The 21,288-nt window shown below is 60.8% G+C and overlaps 1 protein-coding gene across 1 annotated transcript in view; it reads left to right on the top strand.

Annotated features, from left to right (window-relative positions):
• Positions 1 to 19,862, top strand: part of LOC144496726 (valine--tRNA ligase-like) — a 79,142-nt gene extending 59,280 nt beyond the window's left edge. The window contains 5 exon segments of the mRNA XM_078217228.1: positions 1 to 162; positions 1,367 to 1,478; positions 13,783 to 13,955; positions 14,383 to 14,532; positions 18,160 to 19,862. The exon segment at positions 1 to 162 is cut by the window's left edge and continues 45 nt beyond it. Of these exon segments, the coding sequence (XP_078073354.1) occupies positions 1 to 162; positions 1,367 to 1,478; positions 13,783 to 13,955; positions 14,383 to 14,532; positions 18,160 to 18,228 (666 nt within the window). The 3' untranslated portion in view covers positions 18,229 to 19,862.
• Positions 19,863 to 21,288: the final 1,426 nt, after the last annotated feature.

The raw sequence follows: 21,288 nt of genomic DNA, 5'->3' as shown, positions 1-21,288 counted from the left end.
TGCGTGGCCCGGAATGTTCTATACACCTGCCTGGACGTAGCCCTCCGGCTCCTCAGCCCCTTCATGCCCTTTGTCACGGAGGAGCTGTACCAGAGGTTACCACGGCGATCAGCTCAGGACCCCCCCAGTGTCACTGTGAGCCCGTATCCTGAATGTGAAGAGGTACATTACTGTCTGTCTGTGCGTGCGTCTCTGTCTGTCTGTCTGTGCGTGCGCGTCTGTCTGTGCGTGCGTCTCTGTCTCTGTGCGTGCGTCTCTGTCTCTGTGCGTGCGTCTCTGTCTGTCTGTGCGTCTCTGTCTGTCTGTGCGTGCGTCTCTGTCCGGTGATGTCTCGCTCTCTCTCTCTGGGTCTCTCTCTCTCTCTCTCTGGGTCTCTCTCTGTCTTCTCTCTCTCTGTCTCTCTCTCTCTCTCTCTCTCTCCCTCTGGGTCTCTCCCTCTCTCTCTTTCTGTCTCTCTCTCTGGGTCTCTCTCTCTTTCTGTCTCTCTTTCACTCTCTCTCTGGGTCTCTCTCTCTCTCTCTCTGGGTCTCTCTCTCTCTCTGGGTCTCTCTCTCTCTCTCTGGGTCTCTCTCTCTCTCTGGGTCTCTCTCTCTCTCTCTGGGTCTCTCTCTCTCTCTCTCTGGGTCTCACTCTCTCTCTCTCTCTCTCTGGGTCTCACTCTCTGGGTCTCTCTCTCTCTCTCTGGGTCTCTCTCTCACTCTCTCTGGGTCTCTATCTCTGGATCGATCTCTCTCTCTCTCTCTTTCTGTCTCTCTCTCTCTCTCTGGGTCTCTCTCTCTCTCTCTGGGTCTCTCTCTCTCTGGGTCTCTCTGTCTCTCTCTGGGTCTCTCTCTCTCTCTCTCTCTGGGTCTCTCTCTCTCTCTCTCTCTCTCTGGGTCTCTCTCTGCGTCTCTCTCTCTCTGGGTCTCTCTCTCTCTCTCTCTGGGTCTCTCTCTCTCTGGGTCTCTCTCTCTCTCTCTCTCTCTCTGCGTCTCTCTCTCTCTGGGTCTCTCTCTCTCTCTCTCTCTGGGTCTCTCTCTCTCTCTCTGGGTCTCTCTCTCTCTCTCTCTCTGGGTCTTTCTCTCTCTCTCTCTCTCTGGGTCTCTCTCTCTCTCTCTCTGGGTCTCTCTCTCTCTCTCTCTCTCTGGGTCTTTCTCTCTCTCTCTCTCTGGGTCTCTCTCTCTCTCTCTCTGGGTCTCTCTCTCTCTCTCTCTCTCTGGGTCTCTCTCTCTCTTTCTCTCTCCATTCACTGATCAATGGCGATGTGGGGAAGTCCCACCAACAAGAGGTCACAGTGAGCAGCAAGTGAAGCATTGGGTGTCAGCCTGGTGCTCCCTGCACCGAGTCAGCATGGCAGCATTTTGAGTTGTTGTCTCTTTCTCGGCAGAGTTGTTGGCGGGATGAGGAACTGGACCGCAATGTGGAGTTTGTCATGTCGATCGTTCGTGCCATCCGCTCTCTGCGTGCTGACTATAATCTCACCAAGACCAAAGCAGATTGTAAGTCCTCTTCCCCGGGTTTGCTTGTGAGTGTGATAGAGCTTGTAGTGCAGTTACTCAATCCCCGGGCAGCAGGAGTGCGAAACCAGACACTAATACTTCTGTGGATAATAGACTTAGTTCCAGGATGCAGCATGACCCACATCTGCCTCTGAGCTGCAACCTTCATTTCCAGCGGTCTCCCTTTATACATGCTCAGTGTTACCTCTGGATTGAACATTGTGCAGCACGGTGACGCGGTGATTAGCACTGCTCCCTCACAGCACCAGGGACCCGGGTTCACTGCTCCCTCACAGGGCCAGGGACCCGGGTTCACTGCTCCCTCACAGGGCCAGGGACCCGGGTTCACTGCTGCCTCACAGCGCCAGGGACCCGGGTTCACTGCTGCCTCACAGTGCCAGGGACCCGGGTTCACTGCTGCCTCACAGCGCCAGGGACCCGGGTTCACTGCTGCCTCACAGCACCAGGGACCCGGGTTCACTGCTCCCTCACAGCGCCAGGGACCCGGGTTCACTGCTCCCTCACAGCGCCAGGGACCCGGGTTCACTGCTGCCTCACAGTGCCAGGGACCCGGGTTCACTGCTCCCTCACAGCGCCAGGGACCCGGGTTCACTGCTGCCTCACAGTGCCAGGGACCCGGGTTCACTGCTCCCTCACAGCGCCAGGGACCCGGGTTCACTGCTGCCTCACAGCGCCAGGGACCCGGGTTCACTGCTCCCTCACAGCGCCAGGGACCCGGGTTCACTGCTCCCTCACAGTGCCAGGGACCCGGGTTCACTGCTGCCTCCCAGCGCCAGGGACCCGGGTTCACTGCTGCCTCACAGCGCCAGGGACCCGGGTTCACTGCTGCCTCCCAGCGCCAGGGACCCGGGTTCACTGCTGCCTCACAGCGCCAGGGACCCGGGTTCACTGCTGCCTCACAGCGCCAGGGACCCGGGTTCACTGCTGCTTCACAGCGCCAGGGACCCGGGTTCACTGCTGCCTCACAGCGCCAGGGACCCGGGTTCACTGCTGCCTCACAGCGCCAGGGACCCGGGTTCACTGCTCCCTCACAGCGCCAGGGACCCGGGTTCACTGCTGCCTCACAGTGCCAGGGACCCGGGTTCACTGCTGCTTCACAGCGCCAGGGACCCGGGTTCACTGCTGCCTCACAGTGCCAGGGACCCGGGTTCACTGCTGCCTCACAGTGCCAGGGACCCGGGTTCACTGCTGCCTCACAGTGCCAGGGACCCGGGTTCACTGCTCCCTCACAGCGCCAGGGACCCGGGTTCACTGCTGCCTCACAGTGCCAGGGACCCGGGTTCACTGCTGCCTCACAGCGCCAGGGACCCGGGTTCACTGCTGCCTCACAGCGCCAGGGACCCGGGTTCACTGCTCCCTCACAGCGCCAGGGACCCGGGTTCACTGCTCCCTCACAGCGCCAGGGACCCGGGTTCACTGCTCCTTCACAGTGCCAGGGACCCGTGTTCACTGCTGCTTCACAGCGCCAGGGACCCGGGTTCACTGCTGCCTCACAGCGCCAGGGACCCGGGTTCACTGCTGCCTCACAGTGCCAGGGACCCGGGTTCACTGCTGCCTCACAGCGCCAGGGACCCGGGTTCACTGCTCCCTCACAGCACCAGGGACCCGGGTTCACTGCTGCCTCACAGTGCCAGGGACCCGGGTTCACTGCTCCCTCACAGCGCCAGGGACCCGGGTTCACTGCTGCCTCACAGCGCCAGGGACCCGGGTTCACTGCTCCCTCACAGCGCCAGGGACCCGGGTTCACTGCTCCCTCACAGTGCCAGGGACCCGGGTTCACTGCTGCCTCCCAGCGCCAGGGACCCGGGTTCACTGCTGCCTCACAGCGCCAGGGACCCGGGTTCACTGCTCCCTCACAGCGCCAGGGACCCGGGTTCACTGCTGCCTCACAGTGCCAGGGACCCGGGTTCACTGCTCCCTCACAGCGCCAGGGACCCGGGTTCACTGCTGCCTCACAGCGCCAGGGACCCGGGTTCACTGCTCCCTCACAGCGCCAGGGACCCGGGTTCACTGCTCCCTCACAGTGCCAGGGACCCGGGTTCACTGCTGCCTCCCAGCGCCAGGGACCCGGGTTCACTGCTGCCTCACAGCGCCAGGGACCCGGGTTCACTGCTGCCTCCCAGCGCCAGGGACCCGGGTTCACTGCTGCCTCACAGCGCCAGGGACCCGGGTTCACTGCTGCCTCACAGCGCCAGGGACCCGGGTTCACTGCTGCTTCACAGCGCCAGGGACCCGGGTTCACTGCTGCCTCACAGCGCCAGGGACCCGGGTTCACTGCTGCCTCACAGCGCCAGGGACCCGGGTTCACTGCTCCCTCACAGCGCCAGGGACCCGGGTTCACTGCTGCCTCACAGTGCCAGGGACCCGGGTTCACTGCTGCTTCACAGCGCCAGGGACCCGGGTTCACTGCTGCCTCACAGTGCCAGGGACCCGGGTTCACTGCTGCCTCACAGTGCCAGGGACCCGGGTTCACTGCTGCCTCACAGTGCCAGGGACCCGGGTTCACTGCTCCCTCACAGCGCCAGGGACCCGGGTTCACTGCTGCCTCACAGTGCCAGGGACCCGGGTTCACTGCTGCCTCACAGCGCCAGGGACCCGGGTTCACTGCTGCCTCACAGCGCCAGGGACCCGGGTTCACTGTTCCCTCACAGCGCCAGGGACCCGGGTTCACTGCTCCCTCACAGCGCCAGGGACCCGGGTTCACTGCTCCTTCACAGTGCCAGGGACCCGTGTTCACTGCTGCTTCACAGCGCCAGGGACCCGGGTTCACTGCTGCCTCACAGCGCCAGGGACCCGGGTTCACTGCTGCCTCACAGTGCCAGGGACCCGGGTTCACTGCTGCCTCACAGCGCCAGGGACCCGGGTTCACTGCTCCCTCACAGCACCAGGGACCCGGGTTCACTGCTGCCTCACAGTGCCAGGGACCCGGGTTCACTGCTCCCTCACAGCGCCAGGGACCCGGGTTCACTGCTGCCTCACAGCGCCAGGGACCCGGGTTCACTGCTCCCTCACAGCGCCAGGGACCCGGGTTCACTGCTCCCTCACAGTGCCAGGGACCCGGGTTCACTGCTGCCTCCCAGCGCCAGGGACCCGGGTTCACTGCTGCCTCACAGCGCCAGGGACCCGGGTTCACTGCTGCCTCCCAGCGCCAGGGACCCGGGTTCACTGCTGCCTCACAGCGCCAGGGACCCGGGTTCACTGCTGCCTCACAGCACCAGGGACCCGGGTTCACTGCTCCCTCACAGCGCCAGGGACCCGGGTTCACTGCTCCCTCACAGCGCCAGGGACCCGGGTTCACTGCTGCCTCACAGTGCCAGGGACCCGGGTTCACTGCTCCCTCACAGCGCCAGGGACCCGGGTTCACTGCTGCCTCACAGTGCCAGGGACCCGGGTTCACTGCTCCCTCACAGCGCCAGGGACCCGGGTTCACTGCTGCCTCACAGCGCCAGGGACCCGGGTTCACTGCTCCCTCACAGCGCCAGGGACCCGGGTTCACTGCTCCCTCACAGTGCCAGGGACCCGGGTTCACTGCTGCCTCCCAGCGCCAGGGACCCGGGTTCACTGCTGCCTCACAGCGCCAGGGACCCGGGTTCACTGCTGCCTCCCAGCGCCAGGGACCCGGGTTCACTGCTGCCTCACAGCGCCAGGGACCCGGGTTCACTGCTGCCTCACAGCGCCAGGGACCCGGGTTCACTGCTGCTTCACAGCGCCAGGGACCCGGGTTCACTGCTGCCTCACAGCGCCAGGGACCCGGGTTCACTGCTGCCTCACAGCGCCAGGGACCCGGGTTCACTGCTCCCTCACAGCGCCAGGGACCCGGGTTCACTGCTGCCTCACAGTGCCAGGGACCCGGGTTCACTGCTGCTTCACAGCGCCAGGGACCCGGGTTCACTGCTGCCTCACAGTGCCAGGGACCCGGGTTCACTGCTGCCTCACAGTGCCAGGGACCCGGGTTCACTGCTGCCTCACAGTGCCAGGGACCCGGGTTCACTGCTCCCTCACAGCGCCAGGGACCCGGGTTCACTGCTGCCTCACAGTGCCAGGGACCCGGGTTCACTGCTGCCTCACAGCGCCAGGGACCCGGGTTCACTGCTGCCTCACAGCGCCAGGGACCCGGGTTCACTGCTCCCTCACAGCGCCAGGGACCCGGGTTCACTGCTCCCTCACAGCGCCAGGGACCCGGGTTCACTGCTCCTTCACAGTGCCAGGGACCCGTGTTCACTGCTGCTTCACAGCGCCAGGGACCCGGGTTCACTGCTGCCTCACAGCGCCAGGGACCCGGGTTCACTGCTGCCTCACAGTGCCAGGGACCCGGGTTCACTGCTGCCTCACAGCGCCAGGGACCCGGGTTCACTGCTCCCTCACAGCACCAGGGACCCGGGTTCACTGCTGCCTCACAGCGCCAGGGACCCGGGTTCACTGCTCCCTCACAGCGCCAGGGACCCGGGTTCACTGCTGCCTCACAGCGCCAGGGACCCGGGTTCACTGCTCCCTCACAGCGCCAGGGACCCGGGTTCACTGCTCCCTCACAGTGCCAGGGACCCGGGTTCACTGCTGCCTCCCAGCGCCAGGGACCCGGGTTCACTGCTGCCTCACAGCGCCAGGGACCCGGGTTCACTGCTGCCTCCCAGCGCCAGGGACCCGGGTTCACTGCTGCCTCACAGCGCCAGGGACCCGGGTTCACTGCTGCCTCACAGCGCCAGGGACCCGGGTTCACTGCTGCTTCACAGCGCCAGGGACCCGGGTTCACTGCTGCCTCACAGCGCCAGGGACCCGGGTTCACTGCTGCCTCACAGCGCCAGGGACCCGGGTTCACTGCTCCCTCACAGCGCCAGGGACCCGGGTTCACTGCTGCCTCACAGCGCCAGGGACCCGGGTTCACTGCTGCTTCACAGCGCCAGGGACCCGGGTTCACTGCTGCCTCACAGCGCCAGGGACCCGGGTTCACTGCTGCCTCACAGTGCCAGGGACCCGGGTTCACTGCTGCCTCACAGTGCCAGGGACCCGGGTTCACTGCTGCCTCACAGTGCCAGGGACCCGGGTTCACTGCTCCCTCACAGCGCCAGGGACCCGGGTTCACTGCTGCCTCACAGTGCCAGGGACCCGGGTTCACTGCTGCCTCACAGCGCCAGGGACCCGGGTTCACTGCTGCCTCACAGCGCCAGGGACCCGGGTTCACTGCTCCCTCACAGCGCCAGGGACCCGGGTTCACTGCTCCCTCACAGCGCCAGGGACCCGGGTTCACTGCTCCTTCACAGTGCCAGGGACCCGTGTTCACTGCTGCTTCACAGCGCCAGGGACCCGGGTTCACTGCTGCCTCACAGTGCCAGGGACCCGTGTTCACTGCTGCTTCACAGCGCCAGGGACCCGGGTTCACTGCTGCCTCACAGTGCCAGGGACCCGGGTTCACTGCTGCCTCACAGCGCCAGGGACCCGGGTTCACTGCTGCCTCACAGCGCCAGGGACCCGGGTTCACTGCTGCCTCACAGCGCCAGGGACCCGGGTTCACTGCTCCCTCACAGCGCCAGGGACCCGGGTTCACTGCTGCCTCACAGTGCCAGGGACCCGGGTTCACTGCTGCTTCACAGCGCCAGGGACCCGGGTTCACTGCTGCCTCACAGTGCCAGGGACCCGGGTTCACTGCTGCTTCACAGCGCCAGGGACCCGGGTTCACTGCTGCCTCACAGTGCCAGGGACCCGGGTTCACTGCTGCCTCACAGTGCCAGGGACCCGGGTTCACTGCTGCCTCACAGCGCCAGGGACCCGGGTTCACTGCTGCCTCACAGCGCCAGGGACCCGGGTTCACTGCTGCCTCACAGTGCCAGGGACCCGGGTTCACTGCTCCCTCACAGCGCCAGGGACCCGGGTTCACTGCTGCCTCACAGCGCCAGGGACCCGGGTTCACTGCTGCCTCACAGTGCCAGGGACCCGGGTTCACTGCTCCCTCACAGCGCCAGGGACCCGGGTTCACTGCTGCCTCACAGTGCCAGGGACACGGGTTCACTGCTCCCTCACAGCGCCAGGGACCCGGGTTCACTGCTGCCTCACAGCACCAGGGACCCGGGTTCACTGCTGCCTCACAGCGCCAGGGACCCGGGTTCACTGCTGCCTCACAGTGCCAGGGACCCGGGTTCACTGCTGCCTCACAGCGCCAGGGACCCGGGTTCACTGCTGCCTCACAGCGCCAGGGACCCGGGTTCACTGCTGCCTCCCAGCGCCAGGGACCCGGGTTCACTGCTGCCTCACAGCGCCAGGGACCCGGGTTCACTGCTGCCTCCCAGCGCCAGGGACCCGGGTTCACTGCTGCCTCACAGCGCCAGGGACCCGGGTTCACTGCTGCCTCACAGCGCCAGGGACCCGGGTTCACTGCTGCTTCACAGCGCCAGGGACCCGGGTTCACTGCTGCCTCACAGCGCCAGGGACCCGGGTTCACTGCTGCCTCACAGCGCCAGGGACCCGGGTTCACTGCTCCCTCACAGCGCCAGGGACCCGGGTTCACTGCTGCCTCACAGTGCCAGGGACCCGGGTTCACTGCTGCTTCACAGCGCCAGGGACCCGGGTTCACTGCTGCCTCACAGTGCCAGGGACCCGGGTTCACTGCTGCCTCACAGTGCCAGGGACCCGGGTTCACTGCTGCCTCACAGTGCCAGGGACCCGGGTTCACTGCTCCCTCACAGCGCCAGGGACCCGGGTTCACTGCTGCCTCACAGTGCCAGGGACCCGGGTTCACTGCTGCCTCACAGCGCCAGGGACCCGGGTTCACTGCTGCCTCACAGCGCCAGGGACCCGGGTTCACTGCTCCCTCACAGCGCCAGGGACCCGGGTTCACTGCTCCCTCACAGCGCCAGGGACCCGGGTTCACTGCTCCTTCACAGTGCCAGGGACCCGTGTTCACTGCTGCTTCACAGCGCCAGGGACCCGGGTTCACTGCTGCCTCACAGCGCCAGGGACCCGGGTTCACTGCTGCCTCACAGTGCCAGGGACCCGGGTTCACTGCTGCCTCACAGCGCCAGGGACCCGGGTTCACTGCTGCCTCACAGCGCCAGGGACCCGGGTTCACTGCTGCCTCACAGCGCCAGGGACCCGCGTTCACTGCTCCCTCACAGCGCCAGGGACCCGGGTTCACTGCTGCCTCACAGTGCCAGGGACCCGGGTTCACTGCTGCTTCACAGCGCCAGGGACCCGGGTTCACTGCTGCCTCACAGTGCCAGGGACCCGGGTTCACTGCTGCTTCACAGCGCCAGGGACCCGGGTTCACTGCTGCCTCACAGTGCCAGGGACCCGGGTTCACTGCTGCCTCACAGTGCCAGGGACCCGGGTTCACTGCTGCCTCACAGCGCCAGGGACCCGGGTTCACTGCTGCCTCACAGCGCCAGGGACCCGGGTTCACTGCTGCCTCACAGTGCCAGGGACCCGGGTTCACTGCTCCCTCACAGCGCCAGGGTCCCGGGTTCACTGCTGCCTCACAGCGCCAGGGACCCGGGTTCACTGCTGCCTCACAGTGCCAGGGACCCGGGTTCACTGCTCCCTCACAGCGCCAGGGACCCGGGTTCACTGCTGCCTCACAGTGCCAGGGACACGGGTTCACTGCTCCCTCACAGCGCCAGGGACCCGGGTTCACTGCTGCCTCACAGCACCAGGGACCCGGGTTCACTGCTGCCTCACAGCGCCAGGGACCCGGGTTCACTGCTGCCTCACAGTGCCAGGGACCCGGGTTCACTGCTGCCTCACAGCGCCAGGGACCCGGGTTCACTGCTGCCTCACAGCGCCAGGGACCCGGGTTCACTGCTGCCTCACAGCGCCAGGGACCCGGGTTCACTGCTGCCTCACAGCGCCAGGGACCCGGGTTCACTGCTCCCTCACAGTGCCAGGGACCCGGGTTCACTGCTCCCTCACAGCGCCAGGGACCCGGGTTCACTGCTGCCTCACAGCGCCAGGGACCCGGGTTCACTGCTGCCTCACAGAGCCAGGGACCCGGGTTCACTGCTGCCTCACAGCGCCAGGGACCCGGGTTCACTGCTGCCTCACAGTGCCAGGCACCCGGGTTCACTGCTGCCTCACAGCGCCAGGGACCCGGGTTCACTGCTCCCTCACAGCGCCAGGGACCCGGGTTCACTGCTGCCTCACAGCGCCAGGGACCCGGGTTCACTGCTCCCTCACAGCGCCAGGGACCCGGGTTCAATGCTCCCTCACAGCGCCAGGGACCCGGGTTCACTGCTGCCTCACAGCGCCAGGGACCCGGGTTCACTGCTGCCTCACAGAGCCAGGGGCCCGGGTTCACTGCTGCCTCACAGCGCCTGGGACCCGGGTTCACTGCTGCCTCCCAGCGCCAGGGACCCGGGTTCACTGCTGCCTCCCAGCGCCAGGGACCCGGGTTCACTGCTGCCTCCCAGCGCCAGGGACCCGGGTTCACTGCTGCCTCACAGCGCCAGGGACCCGGGTTCACTGCTGCCTCACAGTGCCAGGGACCCGGGTTCACTGCTGCCTCACAGCGCCAGGGACCCGGGTTCACTGCTGCCTCACAGCGCCAGGGACCCGGGTTCACTGCTCCCTCACAGCGCCAGGGACCCGGGTTCACTGCTCCCTCACAGCGCCAGGGACCCGGGTTCACTGCTCCCTCACAGCGCCAGGGACCCGGGTTCACTGCTGCCTCCCAGCGCCAGGGACTCGGGTTCACTGCTACCTCACAGCGCCAGGGACCCGCGTTCACTGCTGTCTCACAGCGCCAGGGACCCGGGTTCACTGCTGCCTCACAGCGCCAGGGACCCGGGTTCACTGCTCCCTCACAGCGCCAGGGACCCGGGTTCACTGCTACCTCACAGCGCCAGGGACCCGGGTTCACTGCTGCCTCACAGCGCCAGGGACCCGGGTTCACTGCTCCCTCACAGCGCCAGGGACCCGGGTTCACTGCTGCCTCACAGCGCCAGGGACCCGGGTTCACTGCTCCCTCACAGCGCCAGGGACCCGGGTTCACTGCTCCCTCACAGCGCCAGGGACCCGGGTTCACTGCTCCCTCACAGCACCGGGGACCCGGGTTCACTGCCCCCTCACAGCGCCAGGGACCCGCGTTCACTGCTCCCTCACAGCGCCAGGGACCCGGGTTCACTGCTGCCTCACAGCGCCAGGGACCCGGGTTCACTGCTGCCTCACAGCGCCAGGGACCCGGGTTCACTGCTGCCTCACAGCGCCAGGGACCCGGGTTCACTGCTCCCTCACAGCGCCAGGGACCCGGGTTCACTACTGCCTCACAGCGCCAGGGACCCGGGTTCACTGCTGCCTCACAGCCCCAGGGACCCGGGTTCACTGCTGCCTCACAGCGCCACGGACCCGGGTTCACTGCTGTCTCACAGCGCCAGGGACCCGGGTTCACTGCTGCCTCACAGTGCCAGGGACCCGGGCTCACTGCTGCCTCACAGTGCCAGGGACCCGGGTTAACTGCTCCCTCACAGCGCCAGGGACCCGGGTTCACTGCTGCCTCACAGCGCCAGGGACCCGGGTTAACTGCTCCCTCACAGCGCCAGGGACCCGGGTTCACTGCTGCCTCACAGCGCCACGGACCCGGGTTCACTGCTGTCTCACAGCGCCAGGGACCCGGCTTCACTGCTGCCTCACAGCGCCAGGGACCCGGGCTCACTGCTGCCTCACAGCGCCAGGGACCCGGGTTCACTGCTGCCTCACAGCGCCAGGGACCCGGGTTCGATTCCCGGCTCGGGTCACTGTCCGCGTAGAGTTTGCACATTCTCCCCATGTCTGCGTGGGTTTCCTCCCACACTTCAAAGATGTGTGGGTTAGGTTGATTGGCCATGCTAAATTGCCCCTTAGTGTCCAAAGATGTGTAGGTTAGAGGGATTAGCGGGGTAAATATGTGGAATGATGGGGGTAGGGCCTGGGTGGGATTGTGGTCAGTGCAGACTCGATGGGCCGAATGGCCTCCTTCTGCACTGTAAGGTTTCTATGATACTATGTTGTGGCTGTAGAGGCCGTTTCATGAGTGGCCATCCCTCCTACCAGCCTATCCCCTTTCTGTTCCCTTCTTCCTCATGTAACCCCATCCTGGGGGTGGGGGTTCCCCATTGACCAGAAACTGAGCTGGGACCCAGCCATGAAAACACTGTGGCTACAGAGCAGCTCAGAGGCTGGGAATCCTGCGGAGAGTATCTCACCTCCTGACTCCTCAAAGCCTGTCCACTATCTAAAAGGCCAGCAATTTAATTATCCATCCCTAACTGCCCCTTGAGAAGGTGGTGGTGAGCCGCCTTCCTGAACCCACTGCAGTCTCCGAGGTGTAGGTACACCCACAGTGCTGTTAGGGAGGGAGCTCCAGGATTTTGACCCAGCGACAGTGAAGGAACAGCCGATATATTTCAAAGTCAGGATGGTGAGTGACTCTGAGGGGAACCTCCAGGTGGGGGTGTCCCCAGGTATCTGCTGCCCTTGTCCTTCTAGATGGAAGCGGTTGTGGGTTTGGAAGGTGCTGCCTAAGGAGCCTTGGTGAGTTGCTGCGGTGCATCTTGTAGATGGTACACACGGCTGTCACTGTGCGTCGGTGGTGGAGGGAGTGAATGTTTGTGGATGGGGGGCCAATCAAGCGGGGCTGCTTTGTCCTGGATGGTGTCGAGCTCCTTGAGTGTTGTTGGAGCTGTTATTGGCTCCAGAGCCACAGCAATGTGGGTGACTCTTAACTGCCCTCGGAGATGGCCGAGCAGGACACTCAGTTCAAGGGGTAATTAGCGAGGGTCACCAAATGCTGGCCTTAAAATGTTGGAGCAGAAGTAGCACATTCACCCCATCGACCCTGCTCCCCCATTCACCCCATCGACCCTGCTCCCCCATTCAGCCCATCGACCCTGCTCCCCCATTCAGCCCATCGACCCTGCTCCGCCATTCACCCCATTGACCCTGCTCCCCCATTCACCACATCGACCCTGCTCCGCCATTCGGCCCATCGACCCTGCTCCACCATTCAGCCCATCGACCCTGCTCCCCCATTCAGCCCATCGACCCTGCTCCGCCATTCACCCCATTGACCCTGCTCCCCCATTCACCCCATCGACCCTGCTCCCCCATTCACCCCATCGACCCTGCTCCACCATTCAGCCCATCGACCCTGCTCCCCCATTCACCCCATCGACCCTGCTCCCCCATTCACCCCATCGACCCTGCTCCCCCATTCACCCCATCGACCCTGCTCCGCCATTCGGCCCATCGACCCTGCTCCACCATTCAGCCCATCGACCCTGCTCCCCCATTCGGCCCATCGACCCTGCTCCGCCATTCGGCCCATCGACCCTGCTCCCCCATTCACCCCATCGACCCTGCTACCCCATTCACCCCATCGACCCTGCTCCCCCATTCGGCCCATCGACCCTGCTCCCCCATTCACCCCATCGACCCTGCTCCCCCATTCACCCCATCGACCCTGCTCCCCCATTCACCCCATCGACCCTGCTCCCCCATTCGGCCCATCGACCCTGCTCCCCCATTCACCCCATCGACCCTGCTCCGCCACCCATCGACCCTGCTCCCCCATTCACCCCATCGACCCTGCTACCCCATTCACCCCATCGACCCTGCTCCCCCATTCACCCCATCGACCCTGCTCCACCATTCAGCCCATCGACCCTGCTCCCCCATTCAATGAGATTGTGACTGATCTGATGTGACAATCCTCAACTCCACTTTCCCGCCTTATCCCCATAACCCTCGATTCCCTTACTGATTAACAATCTGTCTGTCTCAGCCTTGAACATACTCAGTGACCCGACCTCTACAGCCCTCTGCGGGGAAGAATTCCACAGATTCACTCCCCTCTGAGAGAAGAAATTCCTCCTCATCTCTGTCTTCAATGGGCGACCCCCTCACTCTGAGATGATGCTCTCTGGTCCCAGAATCTCCCACAGGGGGAAATAACCACATCCCATGAAAGATGAGGTTAGAATAATCAGTCCAGCTCTGTATAAATGCCCAATATGAATTGCCCCTGTGTTTGGGAGTTTTGCCATCCCACCATTCTGTCAGTAAAGAGGTCTCTGCAGAAACCCCTATTGTAGCCTAGCTGTTCGCCTCTTGCTTTGCTCCTGTGGTCCTCCAGCGTACGCCACTGGCTCTGTGAATTAGTTTAACCTCATCGGTATCCCGAGGTTCGGACCGGCTGCAAGTCGATGCTGCTCCTTTTGTCGAATGCTCCGTCTAGCCGAGACCTGGGTAAACTTTGACCTCTCTTGTCTCTCTCTCTCTCTCTCCCCGCCCCACTCCACCTCCTCGCCCCCCCCTCGCCCTACAGGTTACCTGACATGCTCGGACGATGGCACAGCCGCCCTGGTGAACACCTTCTCCTCCTACATCCAGACCCTCTCCTCCTCCAAGTCGGTGAGCGCCCTGGTGCGTGAGGAGTGCCCGCCGGGCTGTGCCATGGCCATCGCGTCTGACCGCTGCACTGTCCACCTCATGCTGAAGGTAGGTGCGGTTGGGGGTAGTGGGGGGGGTGGCATGGCACGCGGGTAGTGCCAATCTGCACTGACTAAATCCCGTATCTGACCCCTGCCCACCTCCCCAAGAACAGGGGGGTGGCACAGTGGTTAGCACTGCTGCCCTACAGCGCCAGGGACTCGGGTTCAATTCCAGCCTTGGGTGGCTGTGCGGAGTTTGCACATTCTCCTCGTGTCTGCATGGGTTTCCTCCTGGTGCTCCGGTTTCCTCCCACAGTCCAAAAAATGTGCAGGTTAGGGTGGATTGGCCGTGCTAAATTACCTCTTAGTGTCCAAAGATGTGCGGGTTAGAGGAATTGGCCATTGGGGTCCCAGCACTGAGCTTCCCGATAGTTGATTAGTGACGATATGTCAGAGCTGATGATCCCAGTCCGGTTGATGTGTTATTTTTAAAGGGACTGATCGATGCTGAGAAGGAAGTGGCCAAACTCAGGACCAAGGAGGGTGAGGTCCGGAAGCAGATAGTCAAACTCCGGGAGAAAATCTCCAAACCTGACTACAGGAACAAAGTGCCTCAGAAAATCCAGGAGATGGACGCCGAGAAGGTACGGAGACCGACAGGATATCGGAGAGCCGAGGAGGGCGGGGGAGAGAGCCAGCTCTGCACGTCACTCCAAACCTTCCTTCATTCACACAGTTTTTGCCATGGTTTTGGCCTCGCTCATGGGGGTATATAGCAGGGGAGAGGGGGCCCTTCAAAAAATACTGCTCTGAAGGTGGTGGGTGAACTGCTTTTTTGAACCCGCTGCAGTCCCTGAGGTGTAGGTACATCCGCAGTGCTGTTAGGGAGGGAGCTCCAGGATTTTGACCCAGCGACAGTGAAGGAACGGCCAATATATTTCCAAGTCAGGATGGTGAGCGACTTGGAGGGGAACCCCTAGTGTTCTGTGCCCTCTCGTTCTCGATCCTTTTACAAGCAGGAATAGTTTCTCCCTCCACTCTGTCCAGCCCCCTCATGATTTTGAACATGTCTATCAAATCTCCTCTTCGCCTTCTTCTCTCCAAGGAGAACAGTGCCAACCTCTCCAATCTATCCTCATAACTGAGGTGTCTCAATCCTGGAACCATCTGGGGCAGCACAGTGGTTAGCACTGCTGCCTCACAGTGCCAGAGACCTGGGTTCGATTCCCGGCTTGGATCACTGTCTGCGCGGAGTCTGCACGTTCTCCCCTGAGAACGCCTGAAAGATGTGCAGGTTAGGTGGATTGGCCGTGATAAATTACCCCTTAGTGTCAGGGGAATGAGCTGGGGTAGATGTGTGGGTTAACAGGGATAGGACCTGGGTGGGATTGTGGACAGTGCAGGCTCGATGGGCCAAATGGCTTCGCCTGCACTGCAGGGATCCTATGATTCTTGTGAATCTAAATTCCGAGATTGGTTGATTTCCCTTAGCTGATGTTATGTGAGGAGAGGGGACAGAGATGGATCTATGGGGTTGGGTCTCGGGGCAGCCTGATTCCCTTGGAATGGTGGAACGGACTGGAGGGACTGAAGGGCCATCTCTTCCTAAGGCCACTCCACCCCCCCCCCCCCCCCATCCCAGCAGTTGTTCTCCTCACCACACCCCATCCCAGAGGGGTAGCAAGCTCCATATTTTTGCCACTCTCGGAGTACCAGGGATTTTGCTCTTTAATGATATCCCTCGTGTTCTGTTTCCAGTGATATCCCCCACGTTCCATTTCCGGATATCCCTGCGTTCCGTTTCCAGTGATATCCCCCGCGTTCCGTTTCCAGTGATATCCCCCGCATTCCGTTTCCAGTGATATCCCTGCACTCCGTTTCCAGTGATATCCCCTGCGTTCCGTTTCCAGTGATATCTCCTGCGTTCCGTTTCCAGTGATATCCCCGCGTTCCATTTCCAGTGATATCCCCCGCGTTCCGTTTCCAGTGATATCCCCCGCGTTCCGTTTCCAGTGATATCCCCTGCGTTCCGTTTCCAGTGATATCCCCTGCGTTCCGTTTCCAGTGATATCCCCCGCGTTCCATTTCCAGTGATATCCCCCACGTTCCGTTTCCAGTGATATCCCTGCACTCCGTTTCCAGTGATATCCCCTGCGTTCCATTTCCAGTGATATCCCCTGCGTTCCATTTCCAGTGATATCCCCTGCGTTCCATTTCCAGTGATATCCCCGCGTTCCATTTCCAGTGTTATCCCCCGCGTTCCGTTTCCAGTGATATCCCCCGCGTTCCGTTTCCAGTGATATCCCCCGCGTTCCGTTTCCAGTGATATCCCCCGCGTTCCGTTTCCAGTGATATCCCCCGTGTTCCGTTTCCAGTGATATCCCCCGCGTTCCGTTTCCAGTGATATCCCCCGTGTTCCGTTTCCAGTGATATCCCCCGTGTTCCGTTTCCAGTGATATCCCCCGCGTTCCGTTTCCAGTGATATCCCCCGTGTTCCGTTTCCAGTGATATCCCCCGCGTTCCGTTTCCAGTGATATCCCCCACGTTCCGTTTCCAGTGATATCCCCCGCGTTCCGTTTCCAGTGATATCCCCCACGTTCCGTTTCCAGTGATATCCCCCGCGTTCCGTTTCCAGTGATATCCCCCGCGTTCCGTTTCCAGTGATATCCCCCGCGTTCCGTTTCCAGTGATATCCCCCGCGTTCCGTTTCCAGTGATATCCCCCGCGTTCCATTTCCAGTGATATCCCCCGCGTTCCATTTCCGGATATCCCTGCGCTCCGTTTCCGGATATCCCTGCGTTCCGTTTCCAGTGATATCCCGCGCGTTCCGTTTCCAGTGATATCCCTGCACTCCGTTTCCAGTGATATCCCCTGCGTTCCATTTCCAGTGATATCCCCTGCGTTCCGTTTCCAGTGACATCCCCGCGTTCTGTTTCCAGTGATATCCCCCATGTTCCGTTTCCAGTGATATCCCCCGCGTTCCGTTTCCAGTGATATCCCCCGCGTTCCATTTCCAGTGATATCCCCGCGTTCCGTTTCCAGTGATATCCCCCACGTTCCGTTTCCAGTGATATCCCCCACGTTCCGTTTCCAGTGATATCCCCGCGTTCCGTTTCCAGTGATATCCCCGGCGTTCCGTTTCCAGTGATATCCCCCGCGTTCCGTTTCCAGTGATATCCCCGCGTTCCGTTTCCAGTGATATCCCCCGCGTTCCGTTTCCAGTGATATCCCCCGTGTTCCGTTTCCAGTGATATCCCCCGCGTTCCGTTTCCAGTGATATCCCCCGTGTTCCGTTTCCAGTGATATCCCCCGTGTTCCGTTTCCAGTGATATCCCCCGCGTTCCGTTTCCAGTGATATCCCCCGTGTTCCGTTTCCAGTGATATCCCCCGCGTTCCGTTTCCAGTGATATCCCCCACGTTCCGTTTCCAGTGATATCCCCCGCGTTCCGTTTCCAGTGATATCCCCCACGTTCCGTTTCCAGTGATATCCCCCGCGTTCCGTTTCCAGTGATATCCCCCGCGTTCCGTTTCCAGTGATATCCCCCGCGTTCCGTTTCCAGTGATATCCCCCGCGTTCCGTTTCCAGTGATATCCCCCGCGTTCCATTTCCAGTGATATCCCCCGCGTTCCATTTCCGGATATCCCTGCGCTCCGTTTCCGGATATCCCTGCGTTCCGTTTCCAGTGATATCCCGCGCGTTCCGTTTCCAGTGATATCCCTGCACTCCGTTTCCAGTGATATCCCCTGCGTTCCATTTCCAGTGATATCCCCTGCGTTCCGTTTCCAGTGACATCCCCGCGTTCTGTTTCCAGTGATATCCCCCATGTTCCGTTTCCAGTGATATCCCCCGCGTTCCGTTTCCAGTGATATCCCCCGCGTTCCATTTCCAGTGATATCCCCGCGTTCCGTTTCCAGTGATATCCCCCACGTTCCGTTTCCAGTGATATCCCCCACGTTCCGTTTCCAGTGATATCCCCGCGTTCCGTTTCCAGTGATATCCCCGGCGTTCCGTTTCCAGTGATATCCCCCGCGTTCCGTTTCCAGTGATATCCCCGCGTTCCGTTTCCAGTGATATCCCCGCGTTCCGTTTCCAGTGATATCCCCGCGTTCCGTTTCCAGTGATATCCCCGCGTTCCATTTCCAGTGATATCCCTGCGTTCCGTTTCCAGTGATATCCCTGCGTTCCGTTTCCAGTGATATCCCCGCGTTCCGTTTCCAGTGATATCCCCGCGTTCCGTTTCCAGTGATATCCCCTGTATTCTGTTTCGCAGCTGAAACAAATTGAGACGGAGTTACAGAAGGTGGAGGATGGCATCGGGACCTTTGAGAAGATGATCTGAATTGTTGCTGGAAGGAGCCTCGCGCAGGATGCACTGGGACCCCTTCCTGCCGTCCCCGAGCCATGTGGGAGACGGTGTCTCTGAGGCTGCGTGCTTGGCCGCAGGATGTGTGCTGAATTCCCATTTGGGGGGGCTGTTGGGTTATGGGTTACGTTACGTTGAGTGTACCCGCCGGCCCCGACTCGCTCACCGATCGCTCCCTGCTCTTTCCCGGAACTTCCAGAAGCCAGATGTTTTGAGATGCCAGACTGGTGGGTGGGTGGGTGAATATGAATATCCTGCCCTTTGCATTTAGACTGGGAATTCTCCTCCAATGTTCCGGCAACTTCCACCATCTGGGAAGTTGCACACATTCTCTCTCTCTCTCACACACACACACACGCGTATACAGTCACTCACTCACTCTGACATGTTCACACTCTCCCTCCCACTCTTGCTCACACATACGTTATAGACACACGCACGCACATACAGACACTCACATTCACGCACACAGACATGGCTACATGACAGACTCATACACACAAACACACACTGAGACACACACTGAGACACACAAACACACACTGAGACACACACACACACACACTCTCTCTCACACAGACACTCTCACAGACAGGCATGGCCACATGCACAGACACACAAACACTCAGATGCACACATATACACACACACACTCACACTCTAACACACACACAGACACTCTCACAGACAGACATGGCCACATGCACACATACATACCAACTTGCGGACACACACTCGCACTCTGTCACACTCAGCTCACACACACACGGCTTAACAGCCAGTATGTTATTGGTTGGGGCACAGACTTTCCAGATGTGTGACCCACTCCTCCAGTGTGGACACTGGCAAATCCTGCCCCCACTCGGCTGACAGCTGGAAAACACCCCGCCTCATCTGGAAAAGATTGGAGCTGTGGCGCTGCTTGTTCAGAGGGAAGGGATGGACTGACCTTTGACCCGGGGCCTATTCTGACACTGTGACCTGCTGTGACCTTTTCCCTCTGGATTCCCAGCCTGTTTCTGTCCCCACTTCCCCCAGGTTTTGTGATCCACTCCTTCAGATTTCCGAGCGGAATTGCGGGAATTTCCAGAACAGCCGGCAGTTTCTAACCCCTCAGGTTTGCATTCTGACATTCACACCCACTCTTCCCCAACCTGCCGGCTAACGTTCCGGGGACAGGGAGTGAGGGAGAAGCCTTGCAGCAGGTGAATCTGGAGGGTGGGGGTGTGGACAGGGTGTTTGAGTCGGTAGTTGTGTCGTGGTCGAACCACACGCTATTTAATCTTGCCGGGGTCAGCGACGCGATGCGATTATCCTCGGGCGCTCTCAGGCAGTGGAGCTCCCCGGTGTCGGGTGTTCAGTGCCTGGGCAATGCTTGCCTGGGATTGCGAGCTGTATTTATCGCACTGTGGCCTTTTTCTGCTATGCTTTCACCCTGCTCCTGCTCCGGAGGTATCAATCTCAGAGCTCCAATCCCATGTCACTCCTCTCCAGCCAGCTCCTCTCCCCTTGAACCTTCTCCCCTCCATCTCCTTACAGTTTATAATAGTTATCTGCTCACAACTGTCACGGTGACGGTGTTTGAATAAAGTTTATTGTTTCATTAGGAAGCCTCGCTCTTATTCAGCCTCCAATTCTTTCTGTTTCGATCTTAATGTTTGAAGCCAGATGAAGGGGAAAGGACAGTGTCTGACCCACTGTCCCACCCAGTCCCAGAGGAAGAAAGGACAGTGTCTGACCCACTGACCCACCCAGTCCCAGAGGGGGAAAGGACAGTGTCTGACCCACTGTCCCACCCAGTCCCAGAGGGGGAAAGGACAGTGTCTGACCCACTGTCCCACCCAGTCCCAGAGGGGGAAAGGACAGTATCTGACCCATTGTCCCACCCTGTGTTACTTGGCTAAAAAGACCAATGGTTACTAATTAATTTCAGTGTGTGTTTATTAGCGTGTGGGTGACCAGTTGTTAGTTGGGTCGCTCTGGTTGTGTGGTCATTTGCTGTCACAATTTCTACAATCCTGCACGTGTAAACCAAGTGGTGTGTGGGGCGGCACGGGTGGCACAGTGGTTAGCACCGCTGCCTCACAGCACCAGGGACCCAGTTTCGATTCCCGGCTTGGGGCACTGGGTGGAGTCTGCACGTTCTCCCCATGTCTGCGTGGGTTTCCTCCGGGTGCTCCGGTTTCCTCCCACAGTCCGAAAGGCGTGCTGGTTAGGGTGCATTGACCCGGCTAAATTCTCCCTCCGTGTAACCTGATCAGGCGCCGGAGTGTGGCGACTAGGGGATTTTCACAGTAACTTCATTACGGTGTTAATGTAAGCCTACTTGTGACACTAATAAGTAAACTTTAAAACAGTAACTGGGAGAAAGTGTGAGCTCGGATCCAGGTTATATTTAGCCCCTCAGTCAGTATGTAATTATTCTCACAGCGCGTCGCATTTACAACAATGATGTATTTATGGCAGAAACATTCCAGCCGTTCTGTTCGCCAGCAACTTGTTATACAACCTCTTATTATAGATCTTTGGGGTCTGTGGAAAATGAGGATAACCTAATTCTGTCGGAATCATGTAAAGCCTGAAATCTCTCCGATATCAGACGTACAATCCGTGTGGCTCGGCTTCTGATAATAATTGTAATAGAAGTCCATTCGCCATTCTCTCAAAGGGAAGTGTGTGTGTGCTATATATAAAAGGCAATGTATTCGGGAGAGAGAGGGAGGGACCAGCTTTAAACAGCCTGGGGGGAAGCAGATGGGGTTTATAGATAAGTGCCGCAGAACTCAGCAATGCAGCCTGTAAATCTGACCTTGCTTAACTGCCTTCTCCCGGGAACGGCACAATGACACAGTGATTAGCACTGCTGCCTCACAGCGCCAGGGACCCGGGTTCACTGCTGCCTCACAGCGCCAGGGACCCGGGTTCACTGCTCCCTCACAGCGCCAGGGACCCGGGTTCACTGCTGCCTCACAGCGCCAAGGACCCGGGTTCACTGCTGCCTCACAGCGCCAGGGACCTGGGTTCACTGCTGCCTCA

This window comes from Mustelus asterias, chromosome 8, assembly GCF_964213995.1.
Source record: "Mustelus asterias chromosome 8, sMusAst1.hap1.1, whole genome shotgun sequence".
NCBI lineage: Eukaryota > Metazoa > Chordata > Chondrichthyes > Carcharhiniformes > Triakidae > Mustelus > Mustelus asterias.
The sequence above is the reverse complement of the archived record's forward strand: the minus strand, read 5'-3'. Positions and strand labels throughout refer to the sequence as shown.